The following is a 23,186-nucleotide window of genomic DNA, read 5'->3' on the forward strand; positions in this document are numbered from 1 at the left end:
GTTGTAGTGAATCTTAGTTTTTAAAGGCACATCATTTTATTAAACAATTTAGGAACCAATAAAGCACAACACATTTGAAAAGATGGGTCTTCATATAAGCATAATACCTGATAAGGCAAGTCACTTTCCTCCTCTGAGTTTGAGTTTGTTTGCTGACTATCTTCCATTTTATCACAGTGAACTGTAAAGAAAAAGATGCAAGCTTAATGGAATGTCCAACTTCTGAAATATAACAAACTGCACAGACAGCTTATGATTAGGATGGCCTTGGCTCAGTGTTTCTGAAAGGAAACGTACAGCTTTTGTCCTGCCAATTGACATCCTGTTTGCCCTCAGGGCTGGTCAGGGTGAGATCTGTTAAGCGTTTTTTGGAGGCTGTCCTGATAACTCATTCCTTTAGTCCACTATTTTCAGGCCTATTTTGGAAACGCAGAATTTAACTTCGGGGTTACAGCTTCCCTCGTCTCCATCTGCCACCAGAACCCATCTCAACCGCTTACCCGCTCAGACCTGTGTCCCGTCCACAACTGATATTGGTCACTCTCAGAACTGTGACCCTGAGCTCTCTAGCTTTCCTCTTTGCCTTGGGACCCAGGCCACCAGTAGGGGCTTAACTTTCTGAGTTGGGAAGGCGACGCTGCTGGGGGCTGCTTCTACCTGCTAGTCTTTTTTTATTTCTCCCCAAACGAGAGGAAGAGTCGAGCGGGTTTGGCACATCCCTTAACCGGGGCCTGCCATTTGCAGGTTGGGGGCTGACGTGCCCAGGAGGACCCGGACCAAGCAAGCCATTTTCACCTGCGTAATAACAGGCTTGGGAGTAGCAAAGCGGCGGGGGCAGCAGCCACTGGAGTAGGAGGAGGAGCGCAGGCAGCGGCAGCGGCCGCGGCTGGGCGGGAGGAAGAGGAGGGGGGAGGAGGAGGAGCTGAAGCGGGAAGAGCGGTAGGCAGCGGCTCCGCGGAGTTGCAGCAGAGGAGGCGGCAGCGGCGGCGCTGAGACACCGCAGCCTCCCGGAGTGCGGAGTCCCTCCGGGGACAGCAGCAGGGAGCGCCCGCGCAGCCACCGCGCCTCGGCCCAGCCAAGCCGCCGTCGCCGCGCCGGGAAACGCCAGCCATGGCCGCGCCGCCGGATCCGCAGGACAAGCTGCTGCCGCTGGCCTGCCCCGGGTCCCAGTGGCTCAAGGACCGGGGGGAGGGGGAGGATGAAGCGGTGACGCTGAAAGGGGCCACGCCGGCGCCTCAGGCTGGGGAGCCCAGCCCGGGGTTGGGCGCCAGGGCCCGGGAAGCGGCGCCGCGGGAACCCGGCTCGGGCCCCGCCCGACAGCCGCCCGTTGCCATGGAAACTGCATCCACAGGTAAGGCGGGCACCACTGCCCGGCAAATGGCGTCGGGGACCCGGGTCCTCCAGTCGGTCCCCTTCTGCGCGGCCCTCCTGGGCACCTGCCTTGCGCTCTCTGCCTTGAGCGCCAACCCCACCCCCGCGTCGCCACTGGCGACTGGGAATATTCGCGGGCTGGTGGAAAACAATAATTTTATTTTTCCAAAGGTTCAGAAGAAGTCAAGATGCTTTTGATCCTTTTATTTTATTATCATGATTCAGATCAAAAAATTTTTCTCATCAGCAAACCGGAGCATCCTGGCTGCTGGCGAGTCTGGGTAGAAGTTTCTCCCTCCTGCCATGGGGCTCCGAGCTGTAGGGCCAGTTTGACAGGTTGTGGGGATTCGGGGGGGCGTGTTTGCGCGCAGCTTGTGCGGGCGACAGGAGATACTGACAACCCAGTGGCGGCCAGGTCCACAGTCCCTGTACCTGGCTCTGTCCAGAGCAGAAATGTGGCTGTAACTGCCCCTTACCCCTGCCCTCCACGAGTCGCCACCACACTTACTTCCCTCACATTCCTTCCCCTCTTCCCCCGCAGAAAACAAATCCCAGAGAGTGTGTCCCTATTTCGGAGACACAGCTTTGCAAGCAGGTTGGGTGCTGTGGCTCCCCCTGCTCAGAACCTGTCTTTCGCCACTGCCCCGGATGGCCCCACCTTGCAGGGAGCATTGAAACTTAGAACTCCGAAGTGCAGCAGGCCTGGCTGTGGGATGGAAGGTTTGAGTGGTGGTGAGTGGATGTGGCATAGTTTACCAGCAGTCTGACCACCCCCTCCCCCGCCTTGGAAATTTCCCTGGGTTTGACCTTTCTTTGCCTGACTCCCTGTTCTAAGTGTGAGTACTTGGGTGCCCCCCAGGAGCTCAGGCCCCTGGCGCATCCTGGTCAAAGGATCCACGAAGCGCGCTTTGAGGCTGCTGGCCTGATTGACGATGTTTCCAAGGAGAAGGAAAGGGGATGCTGTGTGGTGCTGTTTCCTGAGAAAGCTTTGCTATGGTTGAGTGGGAGTTGTGTAGTTTTGGCAATGTAGAGCTAAAAGGCCTGGGGTGGTGGGTGCTCCCAGAGGAGGGGATGTGGGGTGGGACTGGAGTGTGCTCTTGGTGGTCGATGTAAGGAAACCCCTTTTCAGCTTCTCTTAAGGGTTTATTTGGAATACCTAGGGTAATAGTAATTAATTATGCCCTGGTAACAGAAGATCTGAACTGGGGAAAAGAGGTTTTGGTTATGTGGAATACCTAGGGTAATAGTAGTTAACTCTGCCCTGGTATGGAAGATCTGAACTGGGTAAAAGAGGTTTGGAAAAGAGGTTTGAATAAAACTTGTCAATATCCTGAAGGGAAGAGGCAAAGTGGAGACCCTATATAAAAAAGAAAGAAAGAAAGAAAGAAAGAAAAGTACTCAAAAACCCCAACGGTAAACACCGTTTGTTATATATTAATTATGATCTCTCTGGGGGTGGGGGAGGATTTAAGTCTAAGAATGGCTGCTCAGTCTTTCTTTCAACTTCTGCATCCAAATGTAAACAAAACTCTTTATAATTGCAAAAGAAGATGGCAAATGATAATAGACAAAGGAAGGTAGTTTTTGTCTTTACCATTCTTTATTGAGGGTAGAATCTTTATCCACTGTAATCAAAGTAAATTAAATTTTGTCTTTATGAAACATTAACCACCTCCTTTTAGTGTCACCAAGATTATGTGAGCTAGAAAAAAGAAAACTAAGTGCCCCATGTTCAGTAACGTATCATCCATGAAAGTTATTATATAGGAAATGCTTAGAATATGTATTGGTAGGGTACAGTGTGGTGTTTCGATATATGTCTGCATTGTCAAATGATTAGCTAATTAACAAATCCATCATCTCATGTACTTATTTTTTGTGATAAAAGCATTTAAAATTTACTGTTTTAGCAATTTCAAAATATACAGTGCATTGTTAAAGAAAGGTGACTGTAATAAGTAACAATGTATTTGCCATTTATTATTATTATCATAGAAATATCTTGCTTTGTTGAATGTGTTAGGGGTTTTCTATCCTAGGCAACAAATATAGTAATAAAATCAAACATGATACTTTTTTTGGGTGAGAGGAGAATGAAGAAAGATGGAAGGTACACATATTTTGCATATTTACATAGAAATTTTTTAGTTTATCATTGTGGCTTGAAGGAATCTCTGATATAGCTGTTGATTGGTTAATGTTTTTTTTTTTTTTTGAAATGGAGTTTCACTCTTGTTACCCAGGCTGGAGTGCAATGGCGCGATCTCAGTTCACCGCAACCTCCGCCTCCCAGGTTCAGGCAATTCTCCTGCCTCAGCCTTCTGAGTAGCTGGGATTACAGGCATGTACCACCATGCCCAGCTAATTTTTTGTATTTTTAGTAGAGACGGGGTTTCACCATGTTGACCAGGATGGTCTCGATCTCTTGACCTCGTGATCCACCCGCCTCGGCCTCCCAAAGTGCTGGGATTACAGGCTTGAGCCACTGAGCCCGGCCAGTTAATGTTTTAAATCTCTATATTTTTTAGTAAGTAGTCTGGATGTGCTGCTAGAAGATAATCAAATGCAAGAAATGATGTCTAAATAAATAACTAAAAATCCAGAGAAATCTTTGCCAGCTTTCTGGTCTATTATTTTGGCAGTTCTATTGCTATAAGCAAAGTCAGCATGTGAGCCCTCAATTGTCTCAGAGACGCCTACTAAGGACACTACTTTATACTGCATTTTAAAATTTACTTTTGTTTGGCTTATAAACAGAAATTTATTTTCTCAGAGTGCTAGAAGCTGAGAAATCTAAGATCGAGGTAGATTTAGTATCTGGTGAGGGTCTGCTTCCTGGTTCATAGATAGCTGTCTTTTCACTGTCTCCCCACATGGCAGAAGAGCACTTTTATTTTTTTTTTAAAGAGTGGTGCTTTTTGGGACTCAACTCAAACTAAGAAGTAACTTAGACTTTGAGTGTGATGCACTATAAACAGATTTTGTTTCTTTTTCAAATGGAAATATAAGACAGATACTGATGTTTTATAAAGTGTTTTTCTGAAAAACATCACCAATCATGCCATCTGGACCGAGATTCTGTTATTTATTTTTATACATTAATGGTAATTAAAATTCCCCCAGGAACATTTCCAAAAATATTTCTCAGCAGTGTCCTGGAATGAATATATGTTTAAATATCATTAAAACTGTACCATAGGCTGGGCGTCAGTGGCTCACGCCTGTAATTCCAGCATTTTGGGAGGCCGAGTCCGGTGGATCACAAGGTCAGGAGCTCAAGACCATCCTGGCCAACATGGTGAAATCCCGTCTCTACTAAAAATACAAAAAAAAAACAAAAAACAAAAAAACAAAAAAACCAAAACCCCAAAACCCAAAAACAAAAACAAAAAAACCCGTGTACCGTAAAACTTCATCAGTCCTCTATTTTCAGGTATTCTCATTGCTTCTGTCCCTTTTGTGGTATGGAAATAGTCTCAACAAAAAGTAACACTGTCTTTTAAAGTTACAGCTTCATGTCTAAATTGATACTGGACATGTGAAATTAATGTCTGTTGACAAGGGAACATTTAATACACTGTGGATAGGCTGCAACATGTTAGAGTTGTTAATCATAAAAGTGCCATCATCTAATAACTTTATACAAAGAGTGTTAAGAGTAACTGTTTTGTTTTTTCATGATCAGTTATTTTATTCCTGGAAACTATTCAAAAAGAGCATACAATAACCAAAGGAAAAAAGAATGGTTCTTTGTTTAAAGAAAGAATTTTAAATAGAACATTTGAACAAAATGAAATAGAAGTTAACTCGTTGCTTGCTTTGGAAATTAACTCATTGACTGCTTAATATATGGAAAGCAAAATGAAGAACATGATGGAGAATGGTCAGGAAAAAAATCAGTCCAATATGATATGCTTCAGTGATATCAACTTACAGATAATTTAACTTAAATTTCAAGATAATTGCAAAAAGCATTTTCCAGTTTACATGGACTGTATTGCTTATATGTTTGCAGTTTTCAAATGCTAAATGTGATGCTGTATTGGAAAAACTATTCTCAGCCTATCATGATTTAAATAATTTTCAGGAGGTTTTATATAACCTGTGTTTATTCTATTTAATATAATAAATCTAGAGAACTATAACACATTACCAGTCATCTTCTAAATTCCATTTAGAGGCTAGATTAACTGTCTTCACTTTTGGATGTGTTTGACAGATGTGTGGAAATTTTTTATTTGGAGTCATTTCCAGATAATCCACTTCAGAAGGTATAAATTTCAATTTTCTTTCTTTTGAGAAAGCTGCAGTTCTATTAAAATGGTAAGGAACATTACACTTTGCTATTACTATCTTTAAAACATATAAGATGAATAAAAGAGTTTGGAAAATTGATGCAATTTATTTCTCTGGACATACCCTTTGGATATGATCAGTACCATTTCTGGAAGTAAGTACGGTATATGTTCTTTAATATTGGGAATTCACATTGGGTTACAAATTTAGAGTTGCTTACATACTTTAAAAGTACATTGATAAATGTTATCAAGGCTTTCAGCTTAACTTTCCCTTCATGAACTTGCTGTTCCAAGAAAACCACCCTGCTCATTGCTTTACTCTTAGGCTCTCCTCTCTCCATCTCTTTTTTACTTCTGATTCTGAGGGTTGAGAGAAGGGTTGCTGATTATCTAGCCGATTTTGTCTATTCCTGGGAGCATGGATTACAGGGATTACAGAGAGCTTTTGTTATCTTTTGTAAAGTGAGACACCATTGCGATTCAATTCAACTTACTAGATTTTTATTAAATGCCTCCTTTGTGTAAGGATCTGTGCTAAACACAGGTCAGTCATGGTTTCCTAAAATGTGCACCTTTCTGATTCACAGTATTTAATTTAGCCAAATAGTTCTTTTTGTGTTATTTTTTATTTTCTTCATTCCCAAGTTATTGCTGGAAGCTTGACTAGAAGGGAATTATAATAATCTAACCCCACAGGCACAAGGTTATGAGTTAGTTTTCTTAGATCAGCACAGAGTAAGTAAATATGAGCACAGCCTGCTTAGACTATTGTAGCTGTGAAAAACAATTTTTTTCTCTCTTTCCCTTTATTTCTATCATCTATCTCATTCTTTGCATCTTCAAAGAAGTAACTGGCTAAATATTACATCAAGATCATTGGATTAGTTGTGATTATATTCAACAATTAGATTATTTCAGTGGTGACTAAGGGAGTTTTAAAAAAGATGCTGGAAAATTTAGAGGGCAGTGAAAATAAAAGACATTTCAGGAGACTAATATATCCACATAGGAATGCTCTGCACTAAAGTCATTATAAAGAACTTGGTCCAAAAATGAAAGACAAACAACCAGTTTTGTTTGGTTAAATAATATTTGAGGGCAAAGAGAACAGTGAGAAGAGTGTGAGCCAGAGAGGCCAACTGTTTGTGGAAGAAGCTGTAGTAATAGGATGTGAGAAAAGGGAGGAAAGAACTTTTCAATTCTTAGTTGAGCTTCCTGATTTAAAATAGATAGTGATTCTTATGTTGGAAAATTAATATATATAGAAAGAAAGACTGGAATCCCAGGATATGTAAACAGAAGGTAAAATCCTGTATTACTACTTTGATGAGATCAGTTCTTCACATCCAACTACTTTACATCTGACAGAATTGAATGAGTATGCTGAGCAGTTTTAAATTCATTCCCAGTATCTTTGGAGAATAAGACTAGGGCTAGAAAAGTTGAAATTAATACATGATTTTCAAAAAGGGGGAAATGGTGGATTCTTAAAACTTATAAATCAATATATTTGACACTGATTGCTGATATAATCTGAGAATGTGTTATTATGCTAAATATTCATAGACCCTTAGAAAAGAATGAATATGTTGATCAGAAATTCCCTCTGGTTCACTAAAAAATAATGCTTGTACAACATTATTTCTCTTTTTTTATTTTTTTTTCAGATTTTGAATTATCAACATGTGTGTAGCATTTCCTATGCCCAGGAACACTACAAAGCACTCAACTTACATAAAGATATAGAAAGCATGCTTTTTAATTTTCTAAACTGCACAAAATTTCAAAAGATGGTTCATATGTTACAGTGTAGATTGCTATGAAAAAGAATTTTGATTTTAATGTTTATTCAAAAGCAGCAACATAAATCTGTTTATTAAAATAAATTTTGCCCCAATTAAAAAATTGGGGGAGGGTAGAAAAATACATGCACATGTTATTAAAATCCAAAAGGTACAAGGGGTATGTTGAGAAAAGGAAGTCTTCACACTTTACCTTTCAACAGTCCATTGGCCCTGTCCAGAGGTAACCATTGTAATTAGTTTCAGCAAGAGAGCATTATTTATGATTATATTACTATTTATTGAACTCTTGCTATATGTCAGGCATTGTCTAAGCACTGAGGATTATAGTACAGAAAAGGACAGATAAAAGTCTATAATCCATAATGTTTATTTTTTTTCCTTGGCGGGGACAAGGGGACAGTAGGAAGGTTAGCAGAGACCAGAACATACATATCAAGGAATAATAAGTATTATGGAAAAGGTCCAAATATAGTAGTGGGAATGAGAGGGATAGTCAAAGAAGACCTCTTTGATAAGGTATCTTTAAAACAGAGACTTGAAGGAAGTGACAGAACGGTCATACAGATGGCTGAGAGAAGATTTTGGGCAGAGGGAATATCCTTTGCAAAGGCCCTGCATGTGAGTGTGCCTAGCACATTCAAGGAACCACAGGAAGGGCAGTCAGGTGTAGTAAGCAAGGGGAGAATGACAGAGGATGAGCAAAGGGTGAGAGGTAGAGAGGAATGGATAGATTAGGTCAGTAGGTCCTGTGGGCCCTTGTAACAGCTTTTAATATTACTTTGAGTGTGATGGGAGCCACAGGAATGGGAGAGGTGTTAAATAGAGAAGGCGCATATTTAGAGTTCAGTTTTAAGTATAATTAATCATTCTAGCCACTGTGTTGAGAATCTAACATGGGGGTGGTGATGGTTGGTGTGGAGCAAGAATGACCTACTAGTAGGCCATTGCAGTAATCTGAGCAAGAAATTACAGTGGCTTGCATCAGAGTGACAGCATTGGAAGAGGTGAAAAGTGGTTGGATTTTAGATATATTCTGAATGTAAAGCTAATAATGTATCCTAATGGGTTGTATAGGAGGTATGAGAAAGGACATAAGGGTCATGCCATGATTTTTGGCTTGAGTAAATACAAGAATGGACTTGTTATTAGCTGGAGATGGGAAGACTTTAGGTAGAACATGTTTCAGGGAAAATCCACAAGTTTGGTTTTACAAATGTTAATCTTTGAATGTCTGTTTGATATCCAAGTGGAGTTGGCAAGTAGGCAGTGTAGAGTGGGGCTGGGAAGTGATCTGATCTGCATATATTGGGAGTTGTTGGTATAGAGATGAGATCACTAAGGGAGTGAGTGTTGACAGTGATTAGGTCAAGGAGTCCTGGGTCAATCAAATATTCATAGGTCTTTCAAAGAAAACCGAGTAAAGGTGGATAATTAAGTAGGAAAACCGAGACTCCAGTAAAAAACAGAAATACATGTCAAGAGGAATAGAGTGATTGATTCTGCCAAATACTGCTTGTGGTTAAGATAGAGACTGAGAATCAGCCATTGGATTTGACAATGAGTAAGTCATTCAAAGTGCTGGGAAAAACATCTTGGTTAAAATGGTTTTAGAACAAATGAGAGGGGAGACAATAAGAGATGATATTTATAGACTTGACTCTCTTGGGGATTTTTACTATAAAGAAAACTGAAAAAATAAGATGTAACTATATGGAGATTGAGATAAAATGAAGGGAATTTTTTTTTTCCTGTGGGGAATATTAAGGCTTATTTGCAAGATGATGCAAATGATACAGTAGTCAGGGAAAGACTGGTGTTGTAGGAGGCACGGGCATTTCCTGAAACTGTGTCTGAGTGAGTAAGGGGGGATGGAGCCAGCACACAGAGAAGGGCTGATATAGTTCATGGATATAATGGAGGAAAGACAGAGGAGAAGGCACACGTGCAGAGAATGGGTGTACGTAGGGCTGAGAACAGGCAGAAGTTTTCCTTAACTGCTTCTATTTTATCAATAAAATAGGAAGCAAGGTCAGCAGAGTGAAGGCAGGAGTGGAGCTGTTGGAAGTTTGAGAAGAGGGGAGAAGGCATAAAATTGTCACTTAGGTAAATGAGAGTGTGAAAGGACTAGGGCAAATTGAGGGAATACTGAGCAGCCCTTGGGGCTCACTTGGAGCTTAAAGTGAGGCTAATCACTGTATATGTTATCTTAATTTTGGTTTGGAATGGGTAGATAGTTGGATTGGTTTTTATTTTTGTTTTCCAGTGATCCTGGTAGGAAGAGAGGGACAATGGATTTGAGGATATATATAAGGCAGCATATACATGCTTGGTCATAGATTTGCTGAGTAATGAAGCATAGTAAAAGATGACGTAGTGGATTGTATATGCTGGCAGTGTTGCTGGAGTAATGGTACCAAAGTAAGGGAGATGAAAGGATAAGAGGTGATGATTTGGTAACTGGGGTGTTTGAGGTAGATAGTACGAGGGGCACTATTATTGAGAAGGAGTGGAAAACTGAGATGGAGTGGATGACAAGGCCATTGGAGGAGTCCAGAAGAAAGGTGAAAACAGGAGTGAAACAGCCACCTACATGATTACTGACATCACAGTGAACCATGATGGATTCTGGGAGGTACAGTAAACCAGACGCGAATGGATATCTTTAGCAAGGGACATAGTGGCCTAGAATGCTGCCTAGGGGCTTTTAGGGGGAAGGAAGAACAGTGGCCTGTAACATGATAAATGTAAAATTTTGACTATAAGTTCTGCAAATTCTATTTAATATGTATAAAACTTAGGAGATGTAACTTAAAATAGTTCATGGTGGGGGTTGGGAAATTTGAGGGTTGTAATTAGCTAACTATGAGCTAGTGGTATGGTGAAATTACTAAAATATCTTATGTAATTTTGGGTAGTATTAATAGAAAGTCTCAGGTGCACATTATATGAGGGAATAGTTCCCCTAGATTCTGTTCTAGGCAGGCCAAATCTGGAGTCTCGTATTAAAGGGTAGGTGCCGTGCTTTTGAGAGACATCGATGAGCTATAATATGGTGAGAGAAGGCCAATTGAGAGGCTTTTGGAAAACATGCCATTTGAGAGATAGTTAAAGAAATTAAGAATTTTTATCCAAAAGAAAAGAAAGGAGATCTGAATGTTAAATACTAGAAGAACTTCCGTGAAGCAAAGAAAGAAGACTTGACCCAGCTGATTTTATAGAACAAAATTAGGACTAGTGATTTGGAGAAGCAGATTTCTGCTGAATAAAGGAAAATGTTCTAATAATTAGAACTGACCAGAAAAGACAGATTCTCTCCCAGTTAGTGATGTTCAAGCAAAAGCCAGGTTGCTGTTTTAATGGGGGAAATGTAGACAGGAATTCGTTAGTTACACCAAGATATTTATATCTTCCTTAAAGACAATGCCCCTAACTTGACATTGTTATTATTACATTATTACTTGTATTAGTTCATTTTCAAGCTGCTGATAAAGAGATATTTGAGACTGGGCAATTTACAAAGAGAAAGGTTTAGTGAACTTACAATTCCACATGGTTGGAGAGGCCTCCCAATTATGGCGGAAGGCAAGGAGGAGCAAGTTATGTCTTATATGATGGCAGTAGGCAAAGAGAGAGAGTGGGCAGGGAAAATTCCAGATCTTGTGAGACTTATTCACTATCCCGAGAACAGCACGGGAAAGAGCTGCCCCATGATTCAATTACCTCCTGCCGGGTTTCTCCCATAACACGGGGGAATTCAAGATGAGATTTGGGTGGGGATACAGACAAACAATATCATTCTGCCCCTGGCCCCTCCCAAATCTCATGTCCTTACTTCAGAACCAATCAGTCCCCGAAAGTCTTAACTCGTTTCAGTATTAACTCAAAAGTTTACACTCCAGTGTCTCATCTGAGACAAGGTGTCTCTTCTGTCTGTGAGCCTGTAAAATGAAAACTGGTTACTTCCTAGCTACAGTGGGGGTACAGGCATTGAGTAAATATAGCCATTCCAAATGGGATAAATTGGCCAAAACAAATAGGCTATAGGCCCCATGCATGTCCAGAATCTAGTAGGGCAGTCAAATCTTAAAACTTCAAAATGATCTCCTTTGACTCTGTGTTTAACTGATGCAGGAGGTGGGTTGCCATGGTCTTGGGCAGCTCTGCCTCTGTGGCTTTGCAGGGTACAGCCTCCCTCCTGGCTGCTTTCATAGGCTGGTGTTGAGTGTCTGTGGCTTTTCCAGGCATGTGGTGCAAGTTGTCAGTGAATCTACTATTCTGGGGTTTGGAAGACAATGGCCCTCTTCTAACAGTTCCACTAGGTGGTCCCCCAGTAGGGACTTTGTGTGGGCATCTGACCCCACATTTCTTTTTGTACTGCTTTAGCAGAGGTTCTGTCTGAGAGCCCTACCCCTATAGCAAACCTCTGCCTGGACATCCAGGTACTTCCATATATCCTCTGAAATGTAGGCGGAGGCTCCTAATCATCATTTCTTGACTTCTGTGAACTTGAAGGCTCAATGCCACATGGAAGCTGCTAAGGCTTGGGGATTGCACCCTCTGAAGCCACAGCTCAAGCTCTATGTTGGCCCCTTTCAGCCACAGCTGGAGTAGCTGAGATGCAGAGCACCAAGTCCCTAGGCTGCTTACAGCAAAAGGACGCTGGGCCGGCCCATGAAATCATTTTCTCCTAGGCCTCTGGGCCTGTGATGGATGTGAAGACCTCTGACATTCCCCGGAGACATTTTCCCATTGTCTTGGGGATTCACATTCGGCACCTCATTACTTATGCAAATATCTGCAGCTGGCTTGAATTATTCCTCAGAAAATGGTGTTTTCTTTTCTGTCACATTGTCAGGCTGCAAATTTTCTGAACTTTTATGCTCTGCTTCTCTTATGAAACTGACTGCCTTTGAAAACACCCTAGTCACATCTTGAATGCTTTGCTGCATAGAAATTTCTTCTGCCAATACCCTAAATCATCTCTCTCAAGTTCAAAGTTCCACAAATATGTAGGGTAAGCACAGAATGTCACCAGTGTCTTTGCTAAAACATAAGAAGAGTCACCTTTGCTACAGTTCCCAACAAGTTCCTCATTTCTATCTGAGACTACCTCAGCCTGGACCTTATTTGTCCATATAGCTATCAGGCTTTTGGTCAAAGCCATTTAACAAGTCTCTAGGAAGTGCCAAACTTACCCACATTTTTCTGTCTTCTTCTAAGTACTTCAGACTGTTCCAACCTCTTCCTGTTACCCAGTTTCAAAGTCGCTTCCACATTTTTGAGCATCTTTTCAGCAGCACTCCACTTTACTGGTATCAATTTATTGTATTACTCTGTTTTCACACTGCTCATTTTACAAAAGAAAGAAGTTTAATGAACTGACAGTTCCACATGGCTGGAGAGGCCTCACAATCATGATGGAAGGCAAGGAGGAGCAAGTCATGTCTTACATGGATGACAGTAGGCAGAGAGAGAGATTGGGCAGGGAAACTCCCACTTACACTACCATCAGATCTCATCAGACTTATTTGCTATCACAAGAAAAACCCAGGAAAGATCTACCCAATGATTAAGTTACCGCCCACTGGGTCCCTCCCACAACATGTAGGAATTCAAGATGAGATTTGGGTGGGGACACAGTCAAACCATATCAATACTTTAACATTGTTGCCTATTGCACACTAATGAAACTGGAAACTGCATCCATCACAGAAACCATAGTTACCCCAAATTGACTACTTGAAATGTGTTCCTCACAGAATCGTGTCCTTTTAAAAATCCTCCTCTAGTTCTCCATTGTCAAGAAAACTTCATAATGTGACATGTTTTCTTCTTAAGAACTACACAATTTTATCCAATTTTGGATTATTAATATAAATATGAAATATGTTATCTGCAGTAGCTCTTTCATTTATTCTTTTTGATAAACTATCTTCTTCATTTTTTACTTAATCTAGTTCCATAAATATTCAGTATATTCTAAAATGTTTTGGAAATTCATTAAATAATTTTGTAATGCTAAAAGCATCATGATTCTTTCCTTATTTCTTTGCCTCACTATCTGTATATTTATGGCAGATTACTCATTGGAAAACCATGTTTCCTGTGTTGCTTAATGAAGCACATTTTTAGCTGGAAGAATTCTCCATTCTAATTTCACATCCAATCCCCAAATGCCTTTTCTAATTCATTTATTGCATGAGATTTTTTGTAAAATCAATGATAGACCAAATTCTTGCTTTCTGAATTTGGAAAATTTGTTGAATCTCACATCCTTTAAAATTTCTAGAATTTTGTTTTATGCATAGCAAATCTTTGTCTTTTTAAGAACAACTACCCTTGGACAACAGAAAATTATGTGTATTTCAATTATTGCTGATCTAGTTGACAGCCAAAGGAACAGAAAACAATGTCATATCTGCCTTTGGCATGCATTTTTCAACTCTGAAAAAAATCAGGGCTTCTCAAATTATGGTCTGTAGACTACCTGCTCCAACATCAGATGGGGTAACTACAGACCTCATCCTAGGGAAACAAGTCTACCAGGTGCATCTTAAAGCTATAAGAAGCACTGATTTATTGAGTTTCCTGCTCATGCTTGGCATTTTGTAGAAGACGTGGGGAAAAGAGGAGCATGAACCATGTCCCTTTACCCATTTCCTCCTGGGCTTATTGTCATTCAGTTGGGAGATATGGCCAGCTCACACAAAACAAAGTTGGGTAACTCAGGTCAGCATGCAGCTTAATGCTTGGGTGGATGGTACAAGCTATATAAGTGACAGGAATTTCATGACTATGGGTTCCAATGTACCTGGTCTCTTGAAAGATAGATAGAATTGGAAGCAGGAAGACGTGAGCACAAAGACAGTCGGAGTAATAGGATGATGACAGGGAAGTGAGCAGTGATGAGAAGGGAGATTGTGGGGGGCTTGAGGGCTACTCAGGACTCTAGTCTCCTTTTCTGTGGATTCTGGGATCTTTGCAGGCTTATATATAAGGGAAGTAATATCACAGAGCTATGTTAAGGAAGATTAGTTTAACAGTAGCATAGAAGATGAATTCATTGAGGATAATGCTAAACCTGTGACTTTTTGCTGGAAGGAGGCCAACCCAGTAACATCAGTTTCAGGGCCTTGAATAAGTAATCATGGGAATATAGAGGGAGGTACATGGGAAGAAAGATGAGAGGCTTCACAGAAACCGTCAACAGGACTTTGTGATGAGCAGACGTGATCTGGGGACGAGGGGAGGAATAAATCAAAGATGACTCTACAGTTTTGTGCCCTATGGCTGGGAGAATGTTATACTGTAGAGAGTGGGAGGGGGAACTAGCTAGGGGAGTGAGGATAATGAATTCACTTTTAGTCATATGAGGCTTGAAATGATGACAAGCCATTTGAATGGAAATTTCTACTTGGCAACCAAAGATAAAGAAATGGATTTTGTAGGTGAAAACAGGATTGTTGATAGGTATTTAGAAAATTAGAAGAGAAACCATAAATAAATTAGTTTTTTGAAAGATTAAGTGGCGTGAGAAGGACAGAGGGCCAGGGACAGAGCAGGAGCTCCTTGCCTCTCACTTTAAGGTAAAGCTTAAAGCTTTAGCTTTAAGTTCCCTGAGGCTGGGATTCTATAGTGGGTATATATGGCGTTAGGTCTTGTGGAGTGCCTGGCAATCAGATGGTAACTACAGGTACTCTTGTTATTATAGTGTCACAAAAGCCAAGATGACATTGTACAGAATGAGCCCTGACTGAGAAATCAGATTTATCTAGTGTTGGCTTTGGTACCTAATATTATGTCAATGTGGGCAAATCATATGACTGCTTTATGTCTTAGTTTCTTCATATATGACATAATATGAGCACAATACTGTTCTGGCTATCTTAAAAAGTTGTATGAAAATGAGATAACACAAGAAGGTGCTTGGAAATGGCAAATAACTATGTATCTGTAGGTACTATTAATAGGAAGCCTGGTCAGCAGTGTTAGATGCCAAAGAGAATGAAGATTGAGAAAGAACCTCAGCCTTAGATGTTTTACTATAAAATGCTTGCTGTGAACCTCAGCCAAATAGAAATGGGGAAGGGCAGGAGAGCAAGGAATGATTGGGATGGAGAGAAGTTAGTTCTGGCAATCCACATAGGAAGACATTTTGGAGGAGGGCAGTAGGAGTGGTTACCTGCTGCATTCCCCATGTCCTGATGAGTGATCTGTGAGTACAGGGCTGAGGTGTGCCCATGGGGACCAGCTGGAATGAGGGAGGACAGCAGATGGAATGTATTCTGATTCTCCTGCTCAGTGGAAGGGCAATAAGCCTAGAAAGCTGTCCCAGGTATGTGTGGGAGTCGGTCTGGAAGAGGCTGCTTCTCTTACCAGAAAAGGCTGCACAATGAAAGCTAGCTCCTGCTACCCACCAGTGCAGGGCTAAATCAACTGGCCTTGTGGGAATCTGCAAGCTAGTCTTGCAACTCAGTAGGTTAAAGTCTTATATAAAAACTTGATTACTCCAGAAAAATGGAGTCTCTATCCCTTTTGCTAAATATAGCTAAAAATTGTGGACATTACATATAAAATAAATAGAAAAGGACTCTGAAAGGTGAATGAAGAAAAGAAGGAAGACTTATTAGAGACCGTGGAACCTGAGGAGAGGCACAGCAATGAGTTCTTGGAGTTTTCTGTTTTTCTCCTATATCTCAGCCTGGATACTGAAGAAGCCAGCAAGCAGGAAATGCCAATGGGCACAGACAAAAAACGCCCACAATAAAAGCCTGCTCTTTCTAGTAAAAGGACTAGAAAAGGGCAAGCTAGCAGGATAGAAAACTTTTAGACAATAATTGCTCTATCCAGCCAAACGTCATGAAATAAACTGAGGTCCCACCTCCATGCCCACTGCAAAAGCCAAGGAGGGAGCCTAGACTTCCACCCTTCTGAGGATGTAAGAGACACCCAGCAGTAGCAAGGCTTTGGTACTTAATACACCTGCCAGCTAATGTGGTGTTGGAGGAAGGCTAGAGGACAGTCAGGAGTTTCACCACTGCTCAGTGATGAGACTGAGTGGAAAACCTGGACTTCTATTGAAATAAGATATATAGTCTCAAGACATAATACCAAAAATGTCCAGGTTTTAATGGAAAATCACAAGAACCAGTAGGATATGAACTTGAATGACAAAAGATAATCAACACTAAATTAACATAGGTGGTAGAATGTACCCATCACACAAAAAAAAAAAATTCAACAATTACAAACACACTCGAAATAAATAATAAAACAGAGTCCCAGCAAAGAAATAGAAAATCTCAGCAAAGAAATGGAAAGTCTCACCAAAGAAATAAAAGCTATACATAACTAATGGAAATTTTAGAACTAAGAAATGTAGTAATTGAGATAATTTTTTAAAAAGCTTCAATAGATGGGCTCAAGAACAGAGTGAAGAGGAAAGAAGAAAGTGTTAGTAAATTTGAAGAGAAGCAATAGAAATGACCAATCTGAACAACAGAGAGAAAACACAGAAAATAAAAGGGAGTAATAATAAAATACCTCTTCTCTGCAGCACAGGAATATTTACAGGACATCTTCCCTTTTTCAAATGTTGACTGATTATTCATATTAATAAGTTACAGTGAAAACGGACTGACAGGTGTATTGCCTCATGTTTGCTAAATGCATAAAATCTAAGCTCTTTTGGTTCAGATGTGAGCATCAGGGAAAATAACCAGATAGTACCACTTTTAGTTGTTGAGATGTTTTCCACATTTACAGTGCTTACTGATTTCTGGTCTGTACTTACATGCATACATAAGCTAAATTACTTATGAAACAATCATTTCTATAGCACTTACAATGTGTTCTGGGCTCTTTACATTTAATCCTATCCTTAATCCCAATGAAGTAGGTATGATTATTTACCCTATTTTGCAAGTAAGCAAACTGAGATGGAGAGAGATTGAGTGACTTGCCTAAGATCATATAGCTAGTAATTGATAGCACCCAGATTTGAGCTTTGGCAGTCTGGATCTAGAGTTTATGCTCTTAAAATTACTTTACTCTGTTGCCTATTTTAGGCTTTTCTTGTGCAGCATATATATATATATCGCTCTATCCAGCCAAACATCATGTATGTATGTATATGTATATATATATTTTGAGATGGAGACTTGCTCTGTTGCCAGGCTGGAGTACAGTGGCACAGTCTCACTTCACTGCAACCTCCACCTCCTTAGTTGAAGCGATTCTCATGCTTCAACCTCCCAAGTATCTGGGATTATAGGCATGTGCCACCACACCCAGCTAATTTTTGTACTTTTAGTAGAGATGGGGTTTCACCATGTTGGCCAGGATGGTCTTGATATCCTGACCTCGTGATCCACCCGCCTTGTCCTCCCAAAGTACTGGGATTATAGGCATGAGCCACCATGCCCAGCCACAGCATCTATTTTATGATCTGTGCAGTAAAAGTTGCATATTAAATAAGGCATTAACTTGCATGAAAATCTGTTTGAACTAGAGGGAGCATAAATTTGAGGGGGAAAAGACAGTGGCTAAAACTTGGGTTGATAGAACTTGAGAATCCTTAAGAATCTCAGCCAAAAGCAACAATTGATTGTATTTTAAAAAGTAGAAGTTTGACTGGATGCGGTGGCTCATGCCTGTAATTTCAGCAAGTTGGGAGGCTGAGGCAGGCAGATCACCTGAGGTCAGGAGTTCAAGACCAGCCTGGCCAACATAGCGAAACCCCGTCTCTACTAAAAATACAAAATAAAAATACAAAAATTAGCCAGGTGTGGTGGCTCATGCCTGTAGTCCCAGCTACTCAGGAGGCTGAAGAGGGAGAATGGCATGAACCCCAAAGGCTAGGGTTGCAGTGAGCTGAGATTGTGCCACTGCACTTCAGCCTGGGCAACAGAGTGAGAATATATCTCAAAAATAAAAACAAAAACAAGAAAGTAAGTTTAGTAGGGATAATTGCAAAATCCTGCAATAGAATCCACAAACTAACTGCATGGATAAAATGGGAGGGCCATGGATGGTGGCGCTGCAGCACAAATAGAGAAAAAACAGATTTTTGGTTAACTGTAAGTTCACTTTAATTCAGTGGAGTGAAGCAGCTGTCCCTGACATGGTAACTGTTGGTTTTGTTAACTGGAGATTCCCAGAACAAGTAGGAGAGAGTTGCACCTAATTGTTTCAACCCTTGAGATGGGAGGGTTGGAACATATGCAAGTCTGGGCAGAGTTCTGGGTGCACTGGATGCCAGGGTAGAAGTCATAATAGAAACCTTGACTCTGGTTGAAAGAGCTGAGGATTTACAGACTGCTCAAAAGAAGATAGGATGGGTTATGACAGCTGTCTAAAAATACATGAAGGGTTGTCAAGTGTCATAGGGTCTGGTCATGTTTATGTGACTTGAGGTTGGATCTGTGGTCTGTCAGAAGTTACAGGGAAAGAATTAGAGCTCAGCATTCATCAGAGCTGTGAAAATAGACTAGACTGCCTCATATGGTAGTGAGCTTTTTGTTGCTGGAGATATGTAGTAGAGTTGGGTTGATCATGTCTGTGACAGAGGGGTTATAATAGAGAAGATGCATTAGATTAGTAATAAAAAAAGATCTCTTCATGATCACAGACCCCCCCATTGGAAAATCTGTACAAACACTCACAAATTTTGGAATTTTTATGATTGGGGAAATGGTACAACTTTCTAACTCTTAGAAATCAATGATTCCAGATATTCTCTTAGAGATCACTGTTTATACAGGGGCAATAGTTTTGTGATTCAGTGAAATCTCAATCCATTTATTTATTCAACAAATAGTTATTGAGCACTTACTATATATATTTGTACACAGACACAGACAAAGTATGAAGTTGGGTAGATACCACAAATACATAATAAGAATATATAAATTCAGTAAAATAACAATACAATCAGACTATGAGGAAGAGCAGTCTAAATCAGGCAAAAGGTCTGTATTTCATAAATTTTATCAATTTCAAGAATATACTCTAACTGAATTTAGAGTGGACAATAGCTAATCTCAACCTCTGAGAAGGGCTTAATTATGTGTCTATGTGAATCTTCATTGCCCGGATAAGTGATGCATTATCATTTGTATATTCACTGCTTCTATGTACACTATGTACACTTCTGTGTACACTTTAGTCACTGCCAAAGTTTTTGGAACCAAATGTTGTTTTAAGTAGATTAGGCAACATTATTTTAGCATTATTATCAGGAAATGCTTGGGGTGGGACTAGGAGATGTTAATTTTCCCTCGAAATATCTATCTATTTATTTAGAGTGGCAATCTAATGCCACTCTAAATAAATATGTATTCTTCAATGTGGACAGTCAAGGTTTTCTCAACTTTATGTAAAGTGTACATATGATATTTTTAAAAGCCTGCTCTACTTTTATGTATGTATGCAATACAATCAAGGAAAAATCAGAGTGTTTCTCATGCAAATGCAGCTTCAAAATAAGTCAACTGGCTTCTCTAACCAGATTTTAGTCCCTATGTGCCATTATATGTAGAAAATTTGGAGTTGCCCCTACTTACCACACTATTAATTTGTTTAGCAAACCTTTTATTATAGATAATACAAGAGTACATTACAACCCATTATGTTTGAATTACCAGAATTGAACTTGTATGAGTTTTTTTTAGATTGAATCCATAGTGTTAGAGAAATGTTCCCATTTTACCAAAAGTCTGGAAAGAGCAGATGCGTAATATTGCTTTCTAGAAATTGTACAATGTTTTAAAACCAAGTGGTTTCTGTTTATAGTTTGGAAGTTTGGATATCAATTCTCAGAAATAAGAATTGGTTTATTCTTGTGAATAACATTAAGGAGCTAAGAAATTCATATATATAAGAAGAGAAGTAATATACTTTCTTGAGAAATTAACCCCAGACATTCCCTGTTTTTAAAGTAAACGTGCCGTTAAGGCTCTTTGGGTTGCTTTTATTTTTTAAGTATAGTAATCTGCTCTGTGCTTGTTTAACCCATATGGGCTATAATAACTCCCAGGAACGTTGGTCTCTGGAAGGAGTCTTTAACAATCTGTTGGGCATTTGGGTTGGTTCCAGGTCGATGATAGACTGGATAGGGAAAATGTGGTACATATACACCATGGAATATTATGCAGCCATCAAAAACGATGAGTTCACGTCCTTTATAGGGACATGGATGAACCTGGAAACCATCATTCTCAGCAAACTGACACAAGAGCAGAAAATCAAACACCGTATATTCTCGCTCATAGGCGGGTGTTGAACAATGAGAACACATGGACACAGGGAGGGGAGCACTACACACTGGGGTCTGTTGGGGGGAAATGGGGGAGGGGCGGGGGGTGGGGAGGTGGGAAGAGACAGCATGGGGAGAAATGACAGATACAGGTGAGGGGACGGAAGGCAGCAAAGCACACTGCCATGTGTGTACCTATGCAACAATCTTGCATGTTCATCACATGTACCCCAAAACCTAAAATGCAATTAAAAAAAAAAATACTGAATAAAGTGATTGAGTTAGTATATTACCTGAGCTTTAAGGTTCTTACCAGTTTTAAATATTTCATGATACTTTTTTAACTGGGCCTGCTCAATAACCATGTTTATTTGTAGCATTAAAATAGCGAAGAACAGAGTTCTACTTCACAATGAAAGTGAGAAGAGCTCTGTTGTCCTGTTCCCCTATTAAATAAGCATAACTAATAAAATTTACATGAGACAAACAAAAAAAAAAAAAAAAACAATCTGTTAAAACGAAATTATCTGCCATTCTGACAGACAGGGGACATCAAGGTCAACCTTTAAGTGTATTATTTAACACATAATGATTATGTTTCCTAACAGTAATGATTATGTTTCCATTGTGATCTTTAGCGTGAAAATGTCACACATTTATTGAATGATATTGAATTATATGCTCCATGTATTATCATATCAATATGAATCATTCAAAGCATTATTTTCTATTTATAAAAGGGAAAGTTGGTACATAGGTTGATCACAGCAGCCTGGAGTTTTTTGTTTTTGTTTTTTCTGTAATGACCCTCCACTGCAGGGAGAAAACAATTGGTAGACAACTGTATATAAGGAAAACTGAAAATTCAGTCAACTTTCTTAGTGAAGTAGAAATGTTCAACTCCACAGCCTTGTTTTAAAATTGTAAAAAGAGTGATAAAAGAAACTTTTGCAAAGGAAAAATACCTACCCATGATTCCACTCCCTTTGCACATTCTTAGTGCCCATGTGATGATTTGAGGATTCTGTGAGCTTATTTGAAGTGCTTAGAACAGTGTTTGACACATAGTAAGGACTATATAAATGTTTGCTATATTTATGATTGTTATTCTCTATCAGTTCTTGTTCATTTGCCTCATAACCACTAATCTCTTTAACATGGTTTAGAATGGATGGAACACTGTCATCATTTGAGTGATCCCCATTTTTACATGTGTAGATTGTGAGCAAGACCAAAGCCTCATCCCTGACTCCTGAGTCTCATGCTCTCTTTATTATACTGCCTTTCTGTCTTCAAAATATATATAGTCCCAATTTAAAATGGCTTAAGATTTTTAACTTTACAATGGTGTAAAAGCAATACGTATTCATTAGAAACTGTACTTCATGTGCCCATTCTGTCTTTCACTTTCAGCATAGTACTCAATAAATTACATGAGTTCTTCCATACTTTATTATAAAATAGGCTTTGTGTTAGATGATTTTTCCCAACTGTGGGCTAATATAAGTGTTCTGAGCACATTTAAGATAGAAGAGACTAAGTTATAATGTTTGAGCTATATTGTATTTTCAACATAAGATATTTTAAATTTATGACTGGTTTCTGGGGATGTAACCCCATTATAAGTTGAGGGGCACCTGTATAACATAAGGAAAAATAGAACTGTTTTACAAGACAACAAAGCCAGGACATGGAATCAGCTTTACTTTGCAAAGAGGGAAGAAAGTAATGAGTGTCAGCTGAAGAGACACCAGAAGCAGAATTGAGGGTGAAGAAGGGAGCAATGGAGCTGGGAAGAGGTGGCAGTGAAAGGAGAGGCTTGGCCCCTGGAATGGACACAAAGAGACAAAAGGGAAGAGGAAGTAGAGGAAAACAGAAAAGAGGAAAGAGAGTTAAGGAAGAAAGAAGTGCACAGAGAGGGGGAAGCCCTTTGAGGAAGCAAAAGAAAAAAAAGGAATGGATTTATAAAGAAGACGAAAAGAGAAGTAGCTAAGAAGACTTTCCTAAATTCCAGAACCTGGAGTGAGAGTGGGAGTTCTTGGCTTTACTTCTTTCAGAAATTGTAATTCGCATGTTTACGATTGCTTAGATCCTTAAACCATAAGAAACTTCTCTAAGTGGGGTGACTCCAGCAGACCCCTGGGGCACAGGGATATGAGCCATTCTTGGGGTTCTGTACAGGACCACCCAGAGCTTTCTCACCCCCAACTGAATGAAATCAAGCAGTGGGCTGAGTCAGGCCTGTGGGCTGAAATGTTCCTTCCTTGGTCTGGTGATTTTCCAAAAGACTCACATTAACTTTATCTAAATGGAGAAGAATTTAGCTGAGGATTTTCCCTCAGATATAAGGTATTATTTATATGCTTTTTCCCTTCTGCATTAGCCCGGAGATTTGCAAATGCAGTGTTTGGATAGCAGTATCAGGGAGTTAATTGGTTTTTCTTTTACCACGCTCAA

The 23,186-nt window shown here is 40.0% G+C and overlaps 1 protein-coding gene across 3 annotated transcripts in view; it reads left to right on the forward strand.

Moving 5' to 3' along the window:
• RTN1 (reticulon 1) overlaps window positions 1-23,186 on the forward strand; it is a 310,021-nt gene that overhangs the window by 37,849 nt on the left and 248,986 nt on the right. The window contains exon 1 of one of the 3 annotated variants that reach the window (XM_003924394.4): window positions 887-1,351. The exons of the other annotated variants lie outside the window; for them this stretch is intronic. Within the exon in view, the coding sequence (XP_003924443.1) occupies window positions 1,111-1,351 (241 nt within the window). The 5' untranslated portion in view covers window positions 887-1,110. Of the gene's footprint in view, window positions 1-886; window positions 1,352-23,186 lie in introns of those variants that run through there. 3 annotated transcript variants of the gene reach the window in all.

Source organism: Saimiri boliviensis, chromosome 2, assembly GCF_048565385.1.
Source record: "Saimiri boliviensis isolate mSaiBol1 chromosome 2, mSaiBol1.pri, whole genome shotgun sequence".
NCBI lineage: Eukaryota > Metazoa > Chordata > Mammalia > Primates > Cebidae > Saimiri > Saimiri boliviensis.